General features: G+C 52.4%; 2 protein-coding genes and 1 pseudogene across 4 annotated transcripts in view; all 3 read left to right on the forward strand.

Annotated features, from left to right (window-relative positions):
- Positions 1-4,358, forward strand: part of Sufu (SUFU negative regulator of hedgehog signaling) — a 163,814-nt gene extending 159,456 nt beyond the window's left edge. For both annotated transcript variants that reach the window (XM_004631486.2, XM_004631485.3), the window contains exon 12: positions 1,136-4,358. In XM_004631486.2, the coding sequence (XP_004631543.1) occupies positions 1,136-1,225 (90 nt within the window). In that variant the 3' untranslated portion in view covers positions 1,226-4,358. The remainder of the gene's footprint in view (positions 1-1,135) is intronic.
- A 3,980-nt stretch (positions 4,359-8,338) lies between these two features.
- LOC101564585 lies at positions 8,339-10,048 on the forward strand (annotated as a pseudogene). The gene has a single exon (XR_192510.3). The product of XR_192510.3 is annotated as a serine/threonine-protein phosphatase 2A catalytic subunit alpha isoform pseudogene (transcript).
- A 1,551-nt stretch (positions 10,049-11,599) lies between these two features.
- Positions 11,600-12,059, forward strand: LOC101573589 (up-regulated during skeletal muscle growth protein 5). Its single transcript, XM_004631570.2, has 2 exons — positions 11,600-11,777; positions 11,859-12,059. The coding sequence occupies exons 1-2, from the start codon at positions 11,691-11,693 to the stop codon at positions 11,946-11,948; spliced, it is 177 nt and encodes a 58-aa protein (XP_004631627.1). The 5' UTR covers positions 11,600-11,690; the 3' UTR covers positions 11,949-12,059.
- Positions 12,060-14,370: the final 2,311 nt, after the last annotated feature.

The raw sequence follows: 14,370 nt of genomic DNA on the forward strand, positions 1-14,370 counted from the left end.
CCAGAGCCCAGGAGCCCAGTTCTTTCCATCCCACCCTGGCCTCACTTAGAGCCCAGCCCAAGACAGACCTGTGCTGGGGTATAGCTTGGTGACAGAGCCCTGGCCTAGTGTGCACTAGGCCCTGAGTTTGATCCCCAACCTTGCCAAAAATAAGTAAAGTAAGATGAAAGAGACCCAGTTTCCAGGCTCCAGCCTTAGTCCACATCCATAAGCACTTGAGGACCAGCCAGTGTGCCAAATGAGACGCAAGGGCTTAAAATCCAGAGGGAGGGCCAGGGAGATGGCTCAGTGCAATAAGTGCTTGCCTGGCAAGCGTAAGGGCCTAGTTCGATCCCTGGTATGGGGGGGGGGCACACATTTGTTGGGTCAGAGAGATGACCCAGTAGAATAAGTGCTTGCCTGGCAAGCATAAGGGCCTGACTTCAATCCCCAGTTCTGCAAAAAAAAAAAACCAGAGGGAGTGAATGCCAGCCTTCCCCCCACCATCCCCCAGTAACTACCCTATGAGTGAGAGAAGCCAAACTGAGAGCCAGCCAGTACTTCCTGGATGGAAGGCTTTGGGCTCTCCCGCCAGTGTGAGGCCTGTCCTGAGCTCGCAATCCCAGGAGCTGTGCTCCCTCAGAGCCCGTACCACTCCCAAGCCATGCTCAGCCTTCTCTGCCACTACCAAGGCCACAGTGCAGTCTGACTTGGAGGCCGAGAATAGATTCTGGGGCCTTTCCTACATCAGCCTTCAAAAGAGGCCGTGGCAGTGCAGTACAGACTTCAAGCCGCTTCCCTGTAGCATCCTGGCCCCCAGCCTTCAGCCCCAGGGCCTCAGGGAGCAGATTCCTTACATGCTTGTGGTCAGAGGCAGAGCCCAGGAAGTGAGCAGGAGGGAGGTCAGCACAGTAGAGAAGAAGCTGAAAGCACACATCCCGGCCTGGTCAGTGATCAGCAAGGCAAGAGGAACACAGCAGCCGCCCCCCCGCCTGGGCCATGCAGCCTGCAGCCCAGTGTCCAATAGCCTGTCTTGCCCCAAAGCTCAAGGGCGGACAGGGCCTTGGTGAGAGCCCTGCCTCTCTACGCTGTCGGGGACAGAGGCAGTGAATCTGCTAACCACGTGTGCGCTGGGTGTGTGCTTGCTCCCCCACAGTTCAAACTTCCCAAGGAGTACAGCTGGCCGGAAAAGAAGCTCAAAGTCTCCATCCTGCCCGATGTGGTGTTCGACAGTCCGCTGCACTAGCCTGGGCTGTGCCCTGCAGGGCCAAGGGGGGCTCAGGTGTGCCCGGTGACTTCCAGCGTAACAGCTGCAGAGAAAGACTCCCACAATAAAAGGACAAGTGTGAGGGTGACTGCACAGCTGCCACACCAGCAGCCCAGCGGTTCTCCTGCACGGGCCACTCGCCCCACCTTCCTGCCAGCTCCGAGGCCTCACCAAGCCAGTGCATGGGCATGTGCAGGCCCTTCCCGCTGCTGCCGCAGGTTCTGGCTTGAGGTTTGACTCTAGGCGAGTCTTGTCCCCGTGGTGGGGACAGGCCTGGTGCTCACCGGCCCCTGCCATGCAGCCTGGCTGCAGCGTGCTCACAGGGTGCGTTGCCCATCTAGACTCAGGCAAGCCTTTGCTAGTCAGGCTGCTTCTGCCACAGGGCAAGTCCTCCAATCATGTTTGGGTTTTTTTTATTTTATTTTGAAGAAACCGGATGGCGTTTTATTGCTCAGCAAAGATGTCCAGAAGCCATGTATATAATATTTTTTAAACTGAACCTTATTCCCAGATGAACTTTCTCATTCTCAGATAGGGACTTGGGCCTGTCTCCCTACCCAGCACCTCCAGAGCAGAATGCCTGGCACAGCTGCTTCCCAGAGCCAGTGCCCAGGAGGTTGGTGTGCGCGTTCTGTGCAGCCCTGCGCCCAATTCACCTGGGGCCACAAAAGAGCCCCTGCAAGGTCCAGGGTCCTTCCGGGGCTTGGGGGCCATAGCCTCATCTTCCAGGCCTTTTCCAGCCAGGCAGACCTTCCAGAAGCACCCTAAACCACCCCCACTTGCTACTCAAGGCCTGGACCCACATCACTTTGACCACCCTTCTTTCTTTCCCTCATTCCCTGGGCTTCCCAAGATGCGGGACTCTGGCTAATTAAAACCTAAAGAATCACCTTCTCCTTATCTCTTTCACTTTGATTTTGCTGACACTGCTCTCCGCCTCCGTCCTTCCATCCTTTTCTCATCTTTCATTCTATTCCTTGTCCTGTTCCTATCCTGCATCCTGGCCTCCTGTCAGTGGTCCCTCCCCTAGTACTTCCGGCTCACAGTCTGCCTTCCAGAAGCCAGCCCATGGTTCAGGGTTCCTCCTGAGGTACCTCCTGCTGCTGATCTGAGATCAGCAAGCTCCTACCTTCCCAATCAGCCCCTACTCCAGGGACTGCTACTACTACAAGCAAGGTCACTTTGTCAGAGGCAAGCAGGGCTCCCCCAGCCCTGGCCTGCCTCCACCACACTGAGGCACCACTGGGGTGCCCATAAGGTACAGGTTCTCTCCAAAGAGAGATACAGCCAAAGGCCCACAAGGGAGCAGTGTCAAACCTCCAAGGCCCACTGGGCTTGGCCCTGTCTACACACCCCAGGGCTGTCTGTGAACTCTGTCACACTCAGTGTTTCAGGGCAGATCAACCGGTGACATATGAGGGGTACTACTCCCAAGTCCTGCCAGCCAAGCTCCAGTCCTCTCTGGACCTGATATCAAGGACTTTTCCAGAAGGTTGCTTATTAGCCTTTGCTCACATGGCAACCCTGCCTTTGTTCTGACATTCATTCCGTGGACAGAGAGATGCATCAGCTTGCCTCCATTCCTTGCTATTCTAACCAGCTTCTCCATGAATTCTTCCTTCTCGCAGCCCTGCCTGAGGGTCCCTGTTGCAGGTTGCCTGCCTGCATCTGCCTGGCTTGGGAGAGGGTAAACTTTGTCATCAGTCTGTAAGGCATCCACGAAATAATTTGCTCCAGGCCTGGAGGGTTGGCACCACTAGTGTGGTGGCCCTGGGCTAGGGAGCAGGGGATTGCAGGAAGAAGCAGAGAGGCTCTGAGAGGAAGAACCCAGGAAGTCTGGGACCCTTCTTGCCCACCACCTTGCTGGAAACCTCGTGCACATCCATGATCCTGCAGGGGCCAAGCCCTGTCCTTCCCCTCCAGCACACTGGCTTGAGGAGAACAGCAGATCCTTGGCTCCCTTCCCTAGGACTCCAGTGAGGTTTCCCAGCGAAGGTGCTCCACCGAGCTGCAGGTTTGTGAGAAGGGCCCTAAGGACCCCAAGCTGTACCCAGCATGGCTCCTGACAGCTCTGTGGGGCCCCTGACCTCATGTGGGTGAGGTTGGGATCCTCCCTGTCTGCCTCTTCTCCAGTCTTTCTGCACACTTGCCCAGTCATTCCCATCCCACCAAGCCCTGATAGCAGCTGAAGCTTCTGAGCAGGGGCTTTGCCCCGCAGGCTGTGATCTGTGATCCAAAGCAGATTTCTGGGTGCCCAGGGCCACTGTGGGCTATGAGGATGCTGCTTGGAAGGGCTGGAGGCTCCCACAAGGCTGGGTCTGCTGGTTCTGTGCCCATATTCCCCTCCCAATACAAGGGGCAGGGGCAGGAGCTAGAGCATTCTGCAAAGCAGACCTGAGGGCTTGGCACAGGGTTTTGCAACTGAGAATGGAGAAAACCTGAAGGTCAGGGCCCCTATGGGGCAGAGAATTCCCAGGACTATTTTTAATCTGGTCTTCCCTTTCTGCCTTCCGGGACCTCCATGCCAGGTCAGGGGCCGGGTCCCTGTTACAAGTCAGGAGCCCTGTAGGAAGACCTCTTCCTTTTGTATCAGTAGCTGAATGCTGCAGTGAGCAGACTTTTGTAAAATTTTCTATTAGTTTTTAATGTCAGTGGCGACTCAGTTCCTGGGGCTTCAGCCAGCCTGGGACTTTTGTAAGAATTTTTGAGTGACTCACTTAGATGTCATTCCGCTGCCCCTCTCCTGTGGTGTAATCTAAGTACATTAAATGTATTTGCAGAAGTACCTGGGTCGTGTGCTCCTTTCTGGCTGCCTGCACTAGGGGAGCAGCTGCTTAGAAAGCAGGACTGGGTGGCCCAAGAGTGTTGTTGGGAATGCAGGGGCTGCCAGGGCACAGGGTCACATAGCTGGTGACTCATAGCTGGTTGAGCAGAAATGACTGCCGGGACCTCCATTCCTCTAAGGTCTGGGGGAGGGCCAGGCCCTTGGGGGAAGAGTGAGTGGGCGTGTACAGACCCTCTACCCAGACCCCAAGGTGAGGGAAGCAGCCTTTCTCACCTCTAGTTTGGGAGTCCCCTTTCAGCCAGCTGTTCCTCCCTCTTAGGACCAGGAGGAAGGGGATGGGAGGCAGGATGGGAGTCCTCCTTCCCTGGCTGCCTGGTGGCTCCAAGAACCAATGCTGGGGCCAGGGAGACAGCTCAGTAGATAAGCTCTTGCCTGGCAAGTACAAGGTCCCGAGTTCAATCCCTGGTACCAAAAAAAAAAAAAAAAGCCAATGCTGGGGAACTCAAGAGGCAGCAGCTGGGGCAGGAGGCAGAAGCGGGCTTCTGCCACCAGACACCTCCAGGACCTGTGGTACCACCACCCGTGGGGCCCACATTCTTTCCCATCCTGCTGGGCTCGGTTCTCTGTCCCAGAGTGGTGGGGCCTCTTCTTGTCTTCGCAGGAGGCTGGAAGAGGGGCTACCAGCCCCGCACAGGGTCTCTGCCCTTTTCCAACCTCTGCAAGATGGTTTTGCCCTTTACCGAGTGGAATCCTTCCACAGTGACCTCCTGCTGAACTCTGGCCAAGGCTGGCCCTGGAGCAGTGCGCTAGGTCCTTCCTGCTGGCCCTCAAGGGTGGGTAGAACAGTCCGGCAACCCCAGGCCAAGCCCCTCCCTGTGCTGCCTGGAGGCATGGGGGGGGGGGTATGGTGGTTATCTCACCCTATTTTTTTTTATTTCCTTTGAGATAGACTCACTATCCAGGCTGAGCTTGAACTCATGATACAGTCCAGGCTGGCCTCAAACTCCACACCTGAGTGCTCCGGCTCCAGGCATGTCCTTTTTGGACTCTAGCCTGCAAAGACCCAGGGTCAGTGCACTAGAGAGCTCCAGAGAATGCAGAATAGCAAGACCCTGTGCTTGGGTGGTTTGGGGAGATAGTGCCAGGCAGGGGTAGTTTCCAGAAAAAGGATTCCTGGCCTAGACCAGAGCTCTAGATGAGACTTCATCCTAGACTGAGGAAGGGGAGAAATCAGCCATCTGTCTTCTGAGGTCTCTCCCAGAAAGGCCAGCACACTCGTGGCTGTTGTGCCTCACCTGGAGGATCAGGGGCTCTGGGGACAGGGCTGCTGAGCAGTTTGCCAAGGCGAGCTGGATCCTGCCAGGCACTGGGGCTGGTGCGGGCCAGGCGAGGAAGGCGATAGGGATGCCAGGGTGAGGGAGAGAGCTGTGTCCCCACACTGCAGGACAGGGCCAGGCAGGATGTGGCTGTGGGGGGAGGGTATCCCTGGTTTGTGTGAGCAGAGTTCTGAATGCCTTGGGTGATGGGCGGAGGCCACAGGCAGCAGCCTTCTAGGAGCACAGAGCAGGCTCCCTGCCAGTTTGGTGTGCCCCCTCTAGCCTGCACCCCACCCCACTCCCATGATGCCTTCTATGCACTCTGGGAGCGAATGCAAGGACCGGAAACTCCATTCTCCCTAAAACTATGTGCCAGAACATTTCTATGCCAGGGGACAGACACAGCCCCGCCTGAGCACCAAAGGGCCAGGGAAACAGCCAGGAAGAGGAAGGCAGGAGAGCGCTTTCTGTCCCGCTCCCACTCCAGCACTGATGCACCAGCGTGGCTTCCCCAGACTAGCTGACCTGGGCTGCAAATGCCTTCATCTGCAGCAAGTGTGTCTCACAGCTTTATGTGAGGTAACACCCGTGACTCCCCTGACACCATTCTTCATCCTTTTGTTTTTGAGACAGGGTCTTGTAATGCAGTTCAGGCTGGCCTTGAACTCATGGTGATCCTTCTGCCTTGGCCTCCCAAGTTAGTATCTTGAAAGGGAGAATGGAGGCGAAGTGACTGGTCCGACCTGGATGAACCAGAAGCTGCCCAGATGGAGTCAGCAGACACCCACCGGCTCTGCCGTGCTGGACCCCATGCTACACCCCGGGGTGTGGCACTCATGAAGACCCTCCCTCCCCAGATGTTACTTTAGGGATAAGCAACAGGCAATTTCATAATAATGTCTTATATGCATCAAGCATTTTCTGTATAAAGCATTTGTATAAATACACATGTATACACTTGTGAACATAAACACGCATTTTATGTTCAATAACGCACAGTACAGAGACACTGTGGGGGAAAAGCAAATGCACAGCATAGGGCTGGGGAAAGAGCACTTACAACCAGGTCAGGGAAGGCTGGCTGCATGGGGACATGTGAAAGGCTCTCAGTGACAGAAAGGAACACACTCCAGAGCATGCAGCCAGGTCAGCCAGGTGTGCTGGAGGAACAGAGAAGACGAGGGCAGAGGCCTGGCAGGAGGCCAGGTCGTGCGGGGCTCTGGGGCACTTCAAAACTTCCGCTCTTATTCTGGGAAGATTCTGTTTTCCCTTTGACTTAGGGTCTTACTGTGTAGCCACCCAGGCTGGACGCAAACTGGTGACCCTTCTGCCTCAGCCTGCCAAGTACTAGGATTACAGGCTTTTACTGCCACACCCAGCTACCCTTAGAAGAGTCTGAACAAAGGCTGGCATAATGTGACGCACGTATTTACCTGTTCACTTATTTTTGAGATGGTATCTCCTATCTTACCCAGGCTAGTCTCAAGGACCACTCAAGTGACTTTCACATCTTTGCCTGAGACGCTGGGACTTGAGGCCAGTGCCACCAAGACAACTGCTGACTTCATCAAGATGGCCATATTGAGAACGTGCCCCAAGAGTGAAGGCTGAGGGAGGGAAACCAGTTAAGAGCCACTGAAATAAGCCTGCAATGGAGATGCTAAGAAAGCAGGCAAGGCTTGGGGTGAAGCGCAGGGTACTATGCCTGCCTGGCGTGGGCGAGGCCCTGGGTCTGATCCCCAGCAAGGGGTTAGGGTACGGTTTGCTGAAGGGTTGCTACAGGATGTTCACTGTGAAACAGTGCTGCAGGGGCAGGGGTCCTGAGGGAGCACAAATTAGTATAGTTTGGCCACACTAATCTCCAAACGGAGGCTAGCTCAGTAGAATAGGCATTTGCCTGGCAAGTACAAGGTCCTGAGTTGAATCCCCAGTACTGCAAACAAACAAAAAAACAGAATCTCTAAACGAAACTAAATGAGCAATTAATACACCAGTGATGAGCTGAGAGATTTAAGTCAGCGATCTCTCCACAAGACCTGCTACTGATGAATACATCCAGGGGTAGGCAGAGAGACTGCCAGTTGTTGCTGGGCCCTGGCTTGGTAATAACTGAGTGGTTGGTGGAGCCACTGACTGTAGTAGGGAACACAGAAGGCTGACCAGGCTGGGGTGCAAGAAGATGGGCCTTTCCAGCACACTGGTTCTGAGGGGAGCGCAGATCTGCGGTCGGGAGAGGTGATCTAGACTGGAGTCTGTGGCTGGGGAGAGCCCAGGAGGAGGGACAGACAATGACAGGAGGATGCAGTCCTGTCAGGACCGACCCTACTGCTCTGCTGGGAGCTGCTGAGCTGAGAGGTTAGCAGAAAACCAGAAGCATAAAATGCAACCTGCGGGGCCAGGGAGATAGCTCAGTGGAATAAGTGCTTGCCTAGCAAGTGCAAGGACCTGAGTTCAATCCCCAGTTCTGCAAAAAAAAAAAAAAAAAAAAAAAAAATACAGCCTGAGTAAGAACATTGAGGTGGATTGTCCTGCAGGTCACTGGTGGGGTGGCCAGAAAAGATCCTACAACCTTCTCTCTTCTCCAAGTTAAACTTCTGTTTCCTTTGTTTTTGTTGTTTCAAAGCACAGTCTCTATGTAGTTCAGGCTGAAAGTAATCCAGGCTGGCCTTGAACTTGAAGCCATCTTTCTGCCTCAGCATTCCCAGTGCTGGGATTAAAGCCATGTATGTCAAGCCTGGTTTAAACCCTTTTCTTAAAAATAAATAAATAGGGCCGGGGAGATGGCTCAGTAGAAGTGCTTCCCTAGCAAGCACAAGGGCCCGAGTTCAATCCCCGGTTCCGTAAAAGAAAAAAAAAATCCCTCTCATTAAAAGTAAATATGCGACATGGCCGAGCTCCGGAGCTAGGGGAGCTGAGGAGGAGGCCCAGCCGCCCGAGGCCGAGCACCCCAGGGAGAGCCAGCGAGCCGCCGTTGGCGCCCCCATTGGCGCCCAGTGACCGTCGGGGACCACAGACACACCCCAGGAACCGGTGGCGGCGTGTGCGTGTGGCCCGTGTGCGGGCGGTGGCGCGGGAGGAGCGCAGAGCGGCAGCCGGTTCGGTCGGGTGGCATCATGGACGAGAAGGTGTTCACCGAGGAGCTGGACCAGTGGATGGAGCAGCTGAATGAGTGCAAGCAGCTGTCCGAATCTCAGGTCAGGAGCCTGTGCGAGAAGGCTAAAGAAATCCTGACAGAAGAATCCAACGTGCAAGAGGTTCAATGTCCAGTTACTGTCTGTGGAGATGTACATGGGCAATTTCATGATCTCATGGAACTGTTTAGAATTGGTGGCAAATCACCAGATACAAATTACTTGTTTATGGGAGATTATGTTGTCCGAGGATATTATTCAGTTGAAACAGTTACACTGCTTGTAGCTCTTCAGGTTCGTTACCGTGAACGCATGGAATCATGAGAGCAGACGTTACACAAGTTTATGGTTTCTATGATGAGTGCTTACGAAAATATGGAAATGCAAATGTTTGGAAATATTTTACAGATCTTTTTGATTATCTTCCTCTCACCGCCTTGGTGGATGGGCAGATCTTCTGTCTACATGGTGGCCTCTCTCCATCCATAGATACACTGGATCACATCAGAGCACTTGATCGCCTACAAGAAGTTCCCCATGAGGGTCCAATGTGTGATTTGCTGTGGTCAGATCCAGATGATCGCGGTGGATGGGGTATATCTCCTCGGGGAGCTGGTTACACCTTTGGCCAAGATATATCTGAGACATTTAATCATGCCAATGGCCTCACGTTGGTGTCTAGAGCTCACCAGCTGGTGATGGAGGGCTATAACTGGTGCCATGACCGGAATGTAGTAACAGTTTTCAGTGCTCCAAACTATTGTTATCGTTGTGGTAACCAAGCTGCAAGCATGGAACTTGATGATACTCTAAAATATTCTTTCTTGCAGTTTGACCCAGCACCTCGTAGAGGGGAGCCACATGTCACTCGTTGTACCCCAGACTACTTCCTGTAATGACAATTTAAACTTGTACAGTATTGCCATGAACCATTTATTGATCTAATGGAAATGGGAAGAGCAACAGTAACTCCAGAGTGTCAGAAAATAGTTAACATTAAAAAAACTTGTTTTCACACGGACCAAAAGATGTGCCATATAAAAATACAAAGCCTCTTGTCATCAACAGCCGTGACCACTTTAGAATGAACCAGTTCATTGCATGCTGAAGCGACACTGTTGGTCAAGAAACCAGTTTCTGGCATAGCGCTATTTGTAGTTACTTTTTGCTTTCTCTGAGAGACTGCAGATAATAAGATGTAAACATTAACACCTCGTGAATACAATTTAACTTCCATTTAGCTATAGCTTTACACAGCATGACTGTAGATAAGGGTAGCAGCAAACAATCATTGGCGCTTAATGAAGATTTTTAAAAATAAGTACCATGCCTCTCCTCTACTTGTGAGTTTTGAAATTGTTTTGTTTATTTTCAGGGATACTGTTTAATTTAATTGTATGATTTGTCTGCACTCAGTTTATTCCCTTCTCAAATCTCACCCCCATGTTGTTCTTTGTTGTCCGAACCTGGTGAGTTATTCTGAACAGAAATGTTTTCCCCCTTCCTGTAAGACGATGTTACTGCACAAGAACACTGCAGTGTTTTTCATAATAAACTTGTGAACTAAGAACTGAGAAAGTCAAATTTTAATTGTATCAGTGGGTAAGACTGCTGCTTTTTAAAGATAAATCAATTAATAAATTTTTGAATTTGTAGAACTCTAGGTAAACAAAAAATAAATACGAAGGCCACTATAAAAAAAAGTAAATATGCAAAAAAATAAATAAATAAATAAATAAATAAAAAAGTAAATAAATAAGCAACCCTTTTATTTTTTGTACTAGAGCATGAATCTGGGCCTTGTGCATGCCAGGCAAGAGCTCTGATTGAGCTACATCACCAGCTCCTTTTTTTCTTTTAGTAATTGCCCAGCCTGGACTTTACAGTCCTCCTGCCTCAGCCTCCCTAACGGGGAGGTTGCACCACCACATTTGGCTCTTTGTACCATCTTTAGAGCACATCACTGAGGCTTAGAGTGTGGAAGCCATTTCCTTCTTGCTGCCTTTCTCAGACATACATTTACTTATTCAGTGTTCTTCTGTCCAGCACATGATCTCTCCTGCAGGGAATGCACAACGCTAAAGGCACAGGCTGTCTCCTCATGGGTCAGGGGCCCAGAGTTCAAACTGGACTGAAAAGCAGGGCATAGTGGTGGACCCTTGTAATCCCAGCATTTGGGAGGCTGAGACAGAACTGCCATGGGTGCAAGGCCAGCCCATAGTGAGCTCAGGGCCAGCCTGAACTACATAGCGAGACCCTGTCTCAACCAACAAAACAGGCTGGCCAGATAGCTCAAAGGACTAAAGTGCCTGTTTATGCAGGTGCAGGGACCAGGGTTCAATCCCCAGCATGTCTGTTGGCCCTGACCCTAGGGCACACTGAGATGGTAGTTGAGACTGGGTGTGATGGCACACGTCTGTAATCCCAGCATTGGGGAGGCTGAAAACGGGAAGATCACTATGAGTCTGATCTGTATAGTGAGACCCTGTACTAAATACATTTAAATAAATAAAACAAAGTCTACTGGATTGAATCTCAGTTTACCATTTACAATAGTCTCTAATGTCCTGAAGTTCCTCTAATGTGCCCTCAGGACACAGCTCCCCACCTAGGCTGCATATACAGCTGCCTTTCAACGTTTCCACTGTGATGGCTGAGCCCACTCAACCTCACGTAAAAAGCCCTGCTACCACACCCAAATCCTCTTTCTTAGGAGATGGCACTGCCATCCAGCTTCATGTTGATGCCCAAGTCCTAGGGATCATTTTACTTTTACTTGGAGACAGTAACATATATCTATATAGTTCAGGCTGGCCTTGAACTCACCGTATAGCCCAGGCTGACCTCAAATGGTGATCCTGCCTTAGCCTCCCAAGTGCTGAGATTATAGGTGTGTACCACCATGCCCAGATACCTAGGAGTCATTTTAAAGTGTTCTGTCCACCAGGCATGTTAGTGGGTGTCTATAATTCCAGCACTTGAGAGGCTGAAGCAGGAAGATCATTGGGAATTTGAGACCAGCCTGGGCTTCAAAGTGAGCTCAAGGCTAGCCTGAACTGCATAGTGAGACCCCATCTCAAAAAGACAAAAATTTGTTCATTACATGTTGTATAATGTATCATACTAAACCCCATCTTTCCGGCCGAGCTGTGGTAGTGGTGGTGCAGGTTGAAGGACGTTAGCTGCTGTGTGTTTCTGGCGAGATTGAAATCATGGCAGGTCCAGAACATGATGCCCAGTTCCAGTTCACTGGCATCAAAAAGTATTTCAACTCTTACACTCTCACAGGTAGAATGAATGTAAGTATGAATGATACCTTTAATATTTTATTTTGGAATAATAATAAACATGGCAATAACTTTTGTTTACATTTTTTTCAGTGTGTACTGGCCACATATGGAGGCATTGCTATGCTTATCTTGTACTTCAAGTTAAGGTCTAAAAAAACGCCAGCTGTGAAAGCAGCATAAGTGGATTTTACAGTGTCTGACCTCATCTGTTAAGTCCCATGCCTGGAGGAGCTAATATCAACTCATCATGTAATACTCAATTTGTACAATAAATTATGAACCTGGAAAAAATAAACCCCATCTTTGTACAAGATATATATAGATATAGATATATAGATATTGAGAATTAAAGATTTAAAAAATAGGTATGATTGGGACTATAACTCAGTGGTTGAGTGCTTGCCTAGTATGTGCATGGCCCAGGATTTAATCCGCCATATAAATAAATAAGTGTAGATCTGGTGGAAGCCAGGTGAATCCTAGCACTTGGGAGCCTAAAGCTGCAGGACTGTTAGTTCAAGACCAACCTAGAAAAAAGAAAAACAGCCTAGACTATACAGACCTTGCCTCAAAAGTAATAATTACAAGGGGCTGGGATGTAACAGTGCAAAGGCTCTGGGTTCAGTTCCTTGCAACTGAAGAAAAAAGGGGTGCTGGGGGTGTAGCTGAGGGGTAGAGTGCTTGGCTATCATGTGAAAAACCCTGGATTTCATTTCTAGTACTGCAAGAAAAAAGAAAAATTTAAAACATTTTGGATACATATATAAAATATATACGTGTGTATGTTTGAAATTCAGAAGGCTGTGCGCATGCTTCTTGACCCCATTCCTAGTCCTCAGTTATCTCTGCATGGACTCCCCTCTATCCTGAATCAGGTTGGTTCCACTTCTAAAATATACCAAGTCTAACCGCTCCAAGCAGCTTACGTGCAAACGCCCCATCCGGGCCCTGCACAGCTGTGCTCCGCCCAGAACATACCTGCTCCCCTCCAGCCCTCTCCTTCCTTCAGCCAGCGGCGCTCTTCAGGCCGTCACCTGCCTGGCTCCTTGCGCGCGTTCAGCTCTCAGTTCACACCCACTTTTTCAGGGCGCCTTTATGTGTGCCTACGCACACCGAGCTACCAGTACGTTTTACTTCAATACATGATCCCGTGTCTTCCAGGGATCCTAGGGCCTGTCTTTCAGGGTCCAGAAAAATGCCGGGCAGAAGAAATCTTGTTACTCTGTGTATTTGTAGGGAACAGACTCGCTTCTCTAAGCCTCAGTCTCCTTACTAACAGGAGGGGTCATGCCTACTCCCTACTTTGCTCGGCAGTTCTCAACATGAGAAGTGTGAGGAAAGTATTGTGACCACGGAAACTGCTGGGACGCATGAACACTAGTTGACAGAACCTCCTCGCCTCTCTAAAGAGCGAGGAGCAGAGGCCGGGGAAGACACGGTCGCACGACCTAGGCGCGGTACCGCTCTTTCGGGAAGCGCTGCGCCACAGTCAAGGTAGCGAAATTAGTGCCAGTCACGTGTGCGTCTCGGGACGGCCACGCCCCAGGGAGGCGGAGCCTCGCTGGACCTATAGCGCGGGCGTCCTCCGCGGCGGCCCACTCCCGGCGCGGAAAGGGGCGGGGCCGGGCGGCCGCACGGCACTTCCGGACAGCGCGCCCCGCCCCGCCCCGTCCCTTCGCGGGCCGGGTGGGCAGAGCCCTCGGGTGCAGACTAAAAGCCTCGCCGGCCGCCGCTCCCCCGTCCCCTCCCCCCCTCGTCAGCCCGCCCCTTCCCGAGTAGCGGGCCAGCCTCGAGGTGGGGGCCGCCCCCCGCTCGCCCCAGGCCGGGGGACCGGCTCTTCGTAGCCTCCGTGCCCGGCCTCCGCCCCGCGCCGAGCCCATTGTGTCCTCCTGTGCGCCCCGCCGCTGGTCCCGAGGGCCGCGGCCTTCCCCGCACGCCGGCCCTCCTGAGGGGCGGTGGGCCGGCCCAGCGCGCGCCGAGGCGGGCAAGGCGGCAGCACGCTGCTCGGCGAGCCGGTCATTTTTATTATCGAGATCATTATTAAAAGGGGGCGGGACCCCAGGATGCAGGGACGGAAGGGGGCCAGAGACACAGCTGCTCTATTAAACAGACTATTCCGAAATAACCCTAACACGCGCAAGATGGCTGAAGCGCGGTGCTGCGCGCTGGGGCTGGGAGGGCGCTTCCTTTTTCTCCCCAGCTGAGGACGCGGCTCTGAGCGCCGCGCCGCGGAGACCCTGCCGGCCCCCCCAGCTGCGGCGGACGCGCGGACCCGCCCCGGACGCGCCGCCAGGGCAGCAGCCGGGACGCGGCGCTCGCCTCCGCGACTCCGTCCAGTTCTCATCTTTTTTTATTTTTTGGAAAGGACCGGGTGGGTGGAGCAGAGGTGGAGAGAAATCAAGACTTGGCATTTTCTCCCCTCGTCCTCTCCTAATTTGCCGGAGGCCGCTAGGCCTCATCTAGGAAAAAGGAAAAAATCCCACCGAAAAAAAAGAAAGAGGAGCCTGCAGGACCCTCAGCGCACGCAGGAAGCCCGGATCCGGACCTCCGCGGTGCTCCGCGCCGCCGCCGCCAGGCGCCCAAGATGGCTGGGCGCTGAGGG

This window comes from Octodon degus, unplaced genomic scaffold, assembly GCF_000260255.1.
Source record: "Octodon degus isolate 3935 unplaced genomic scaffold, OctDeg1.0 scaffold00042, whole genome shotgun sequence".
Classification (NCBI taxonomy): domain Eukaryota; kingdom Metazoa; phylum Chordata; class Mammalia; order Rodentia; family Octodontidae; genus Octodon; species Octodon degus.

What these genes read in the sequence shown, in the direction of transcription:
- LOC101573589 (XM_004631570.2), top strand. Translation starts at nt 11,691, where the DNA reads ATGGCAGGTCCAGAACATGATGCCCAGTTCCAGTTCACTGGCATCAAA. An exon ending in CTCTCACAGGTAGAATGAAT is followed by an intron (nt 11,778 to 11,858) that starts GTAAGTATGAAT and finishes CATTTTTTTCAG; the next exon opens with TGTGTACTGGCCACATATGG.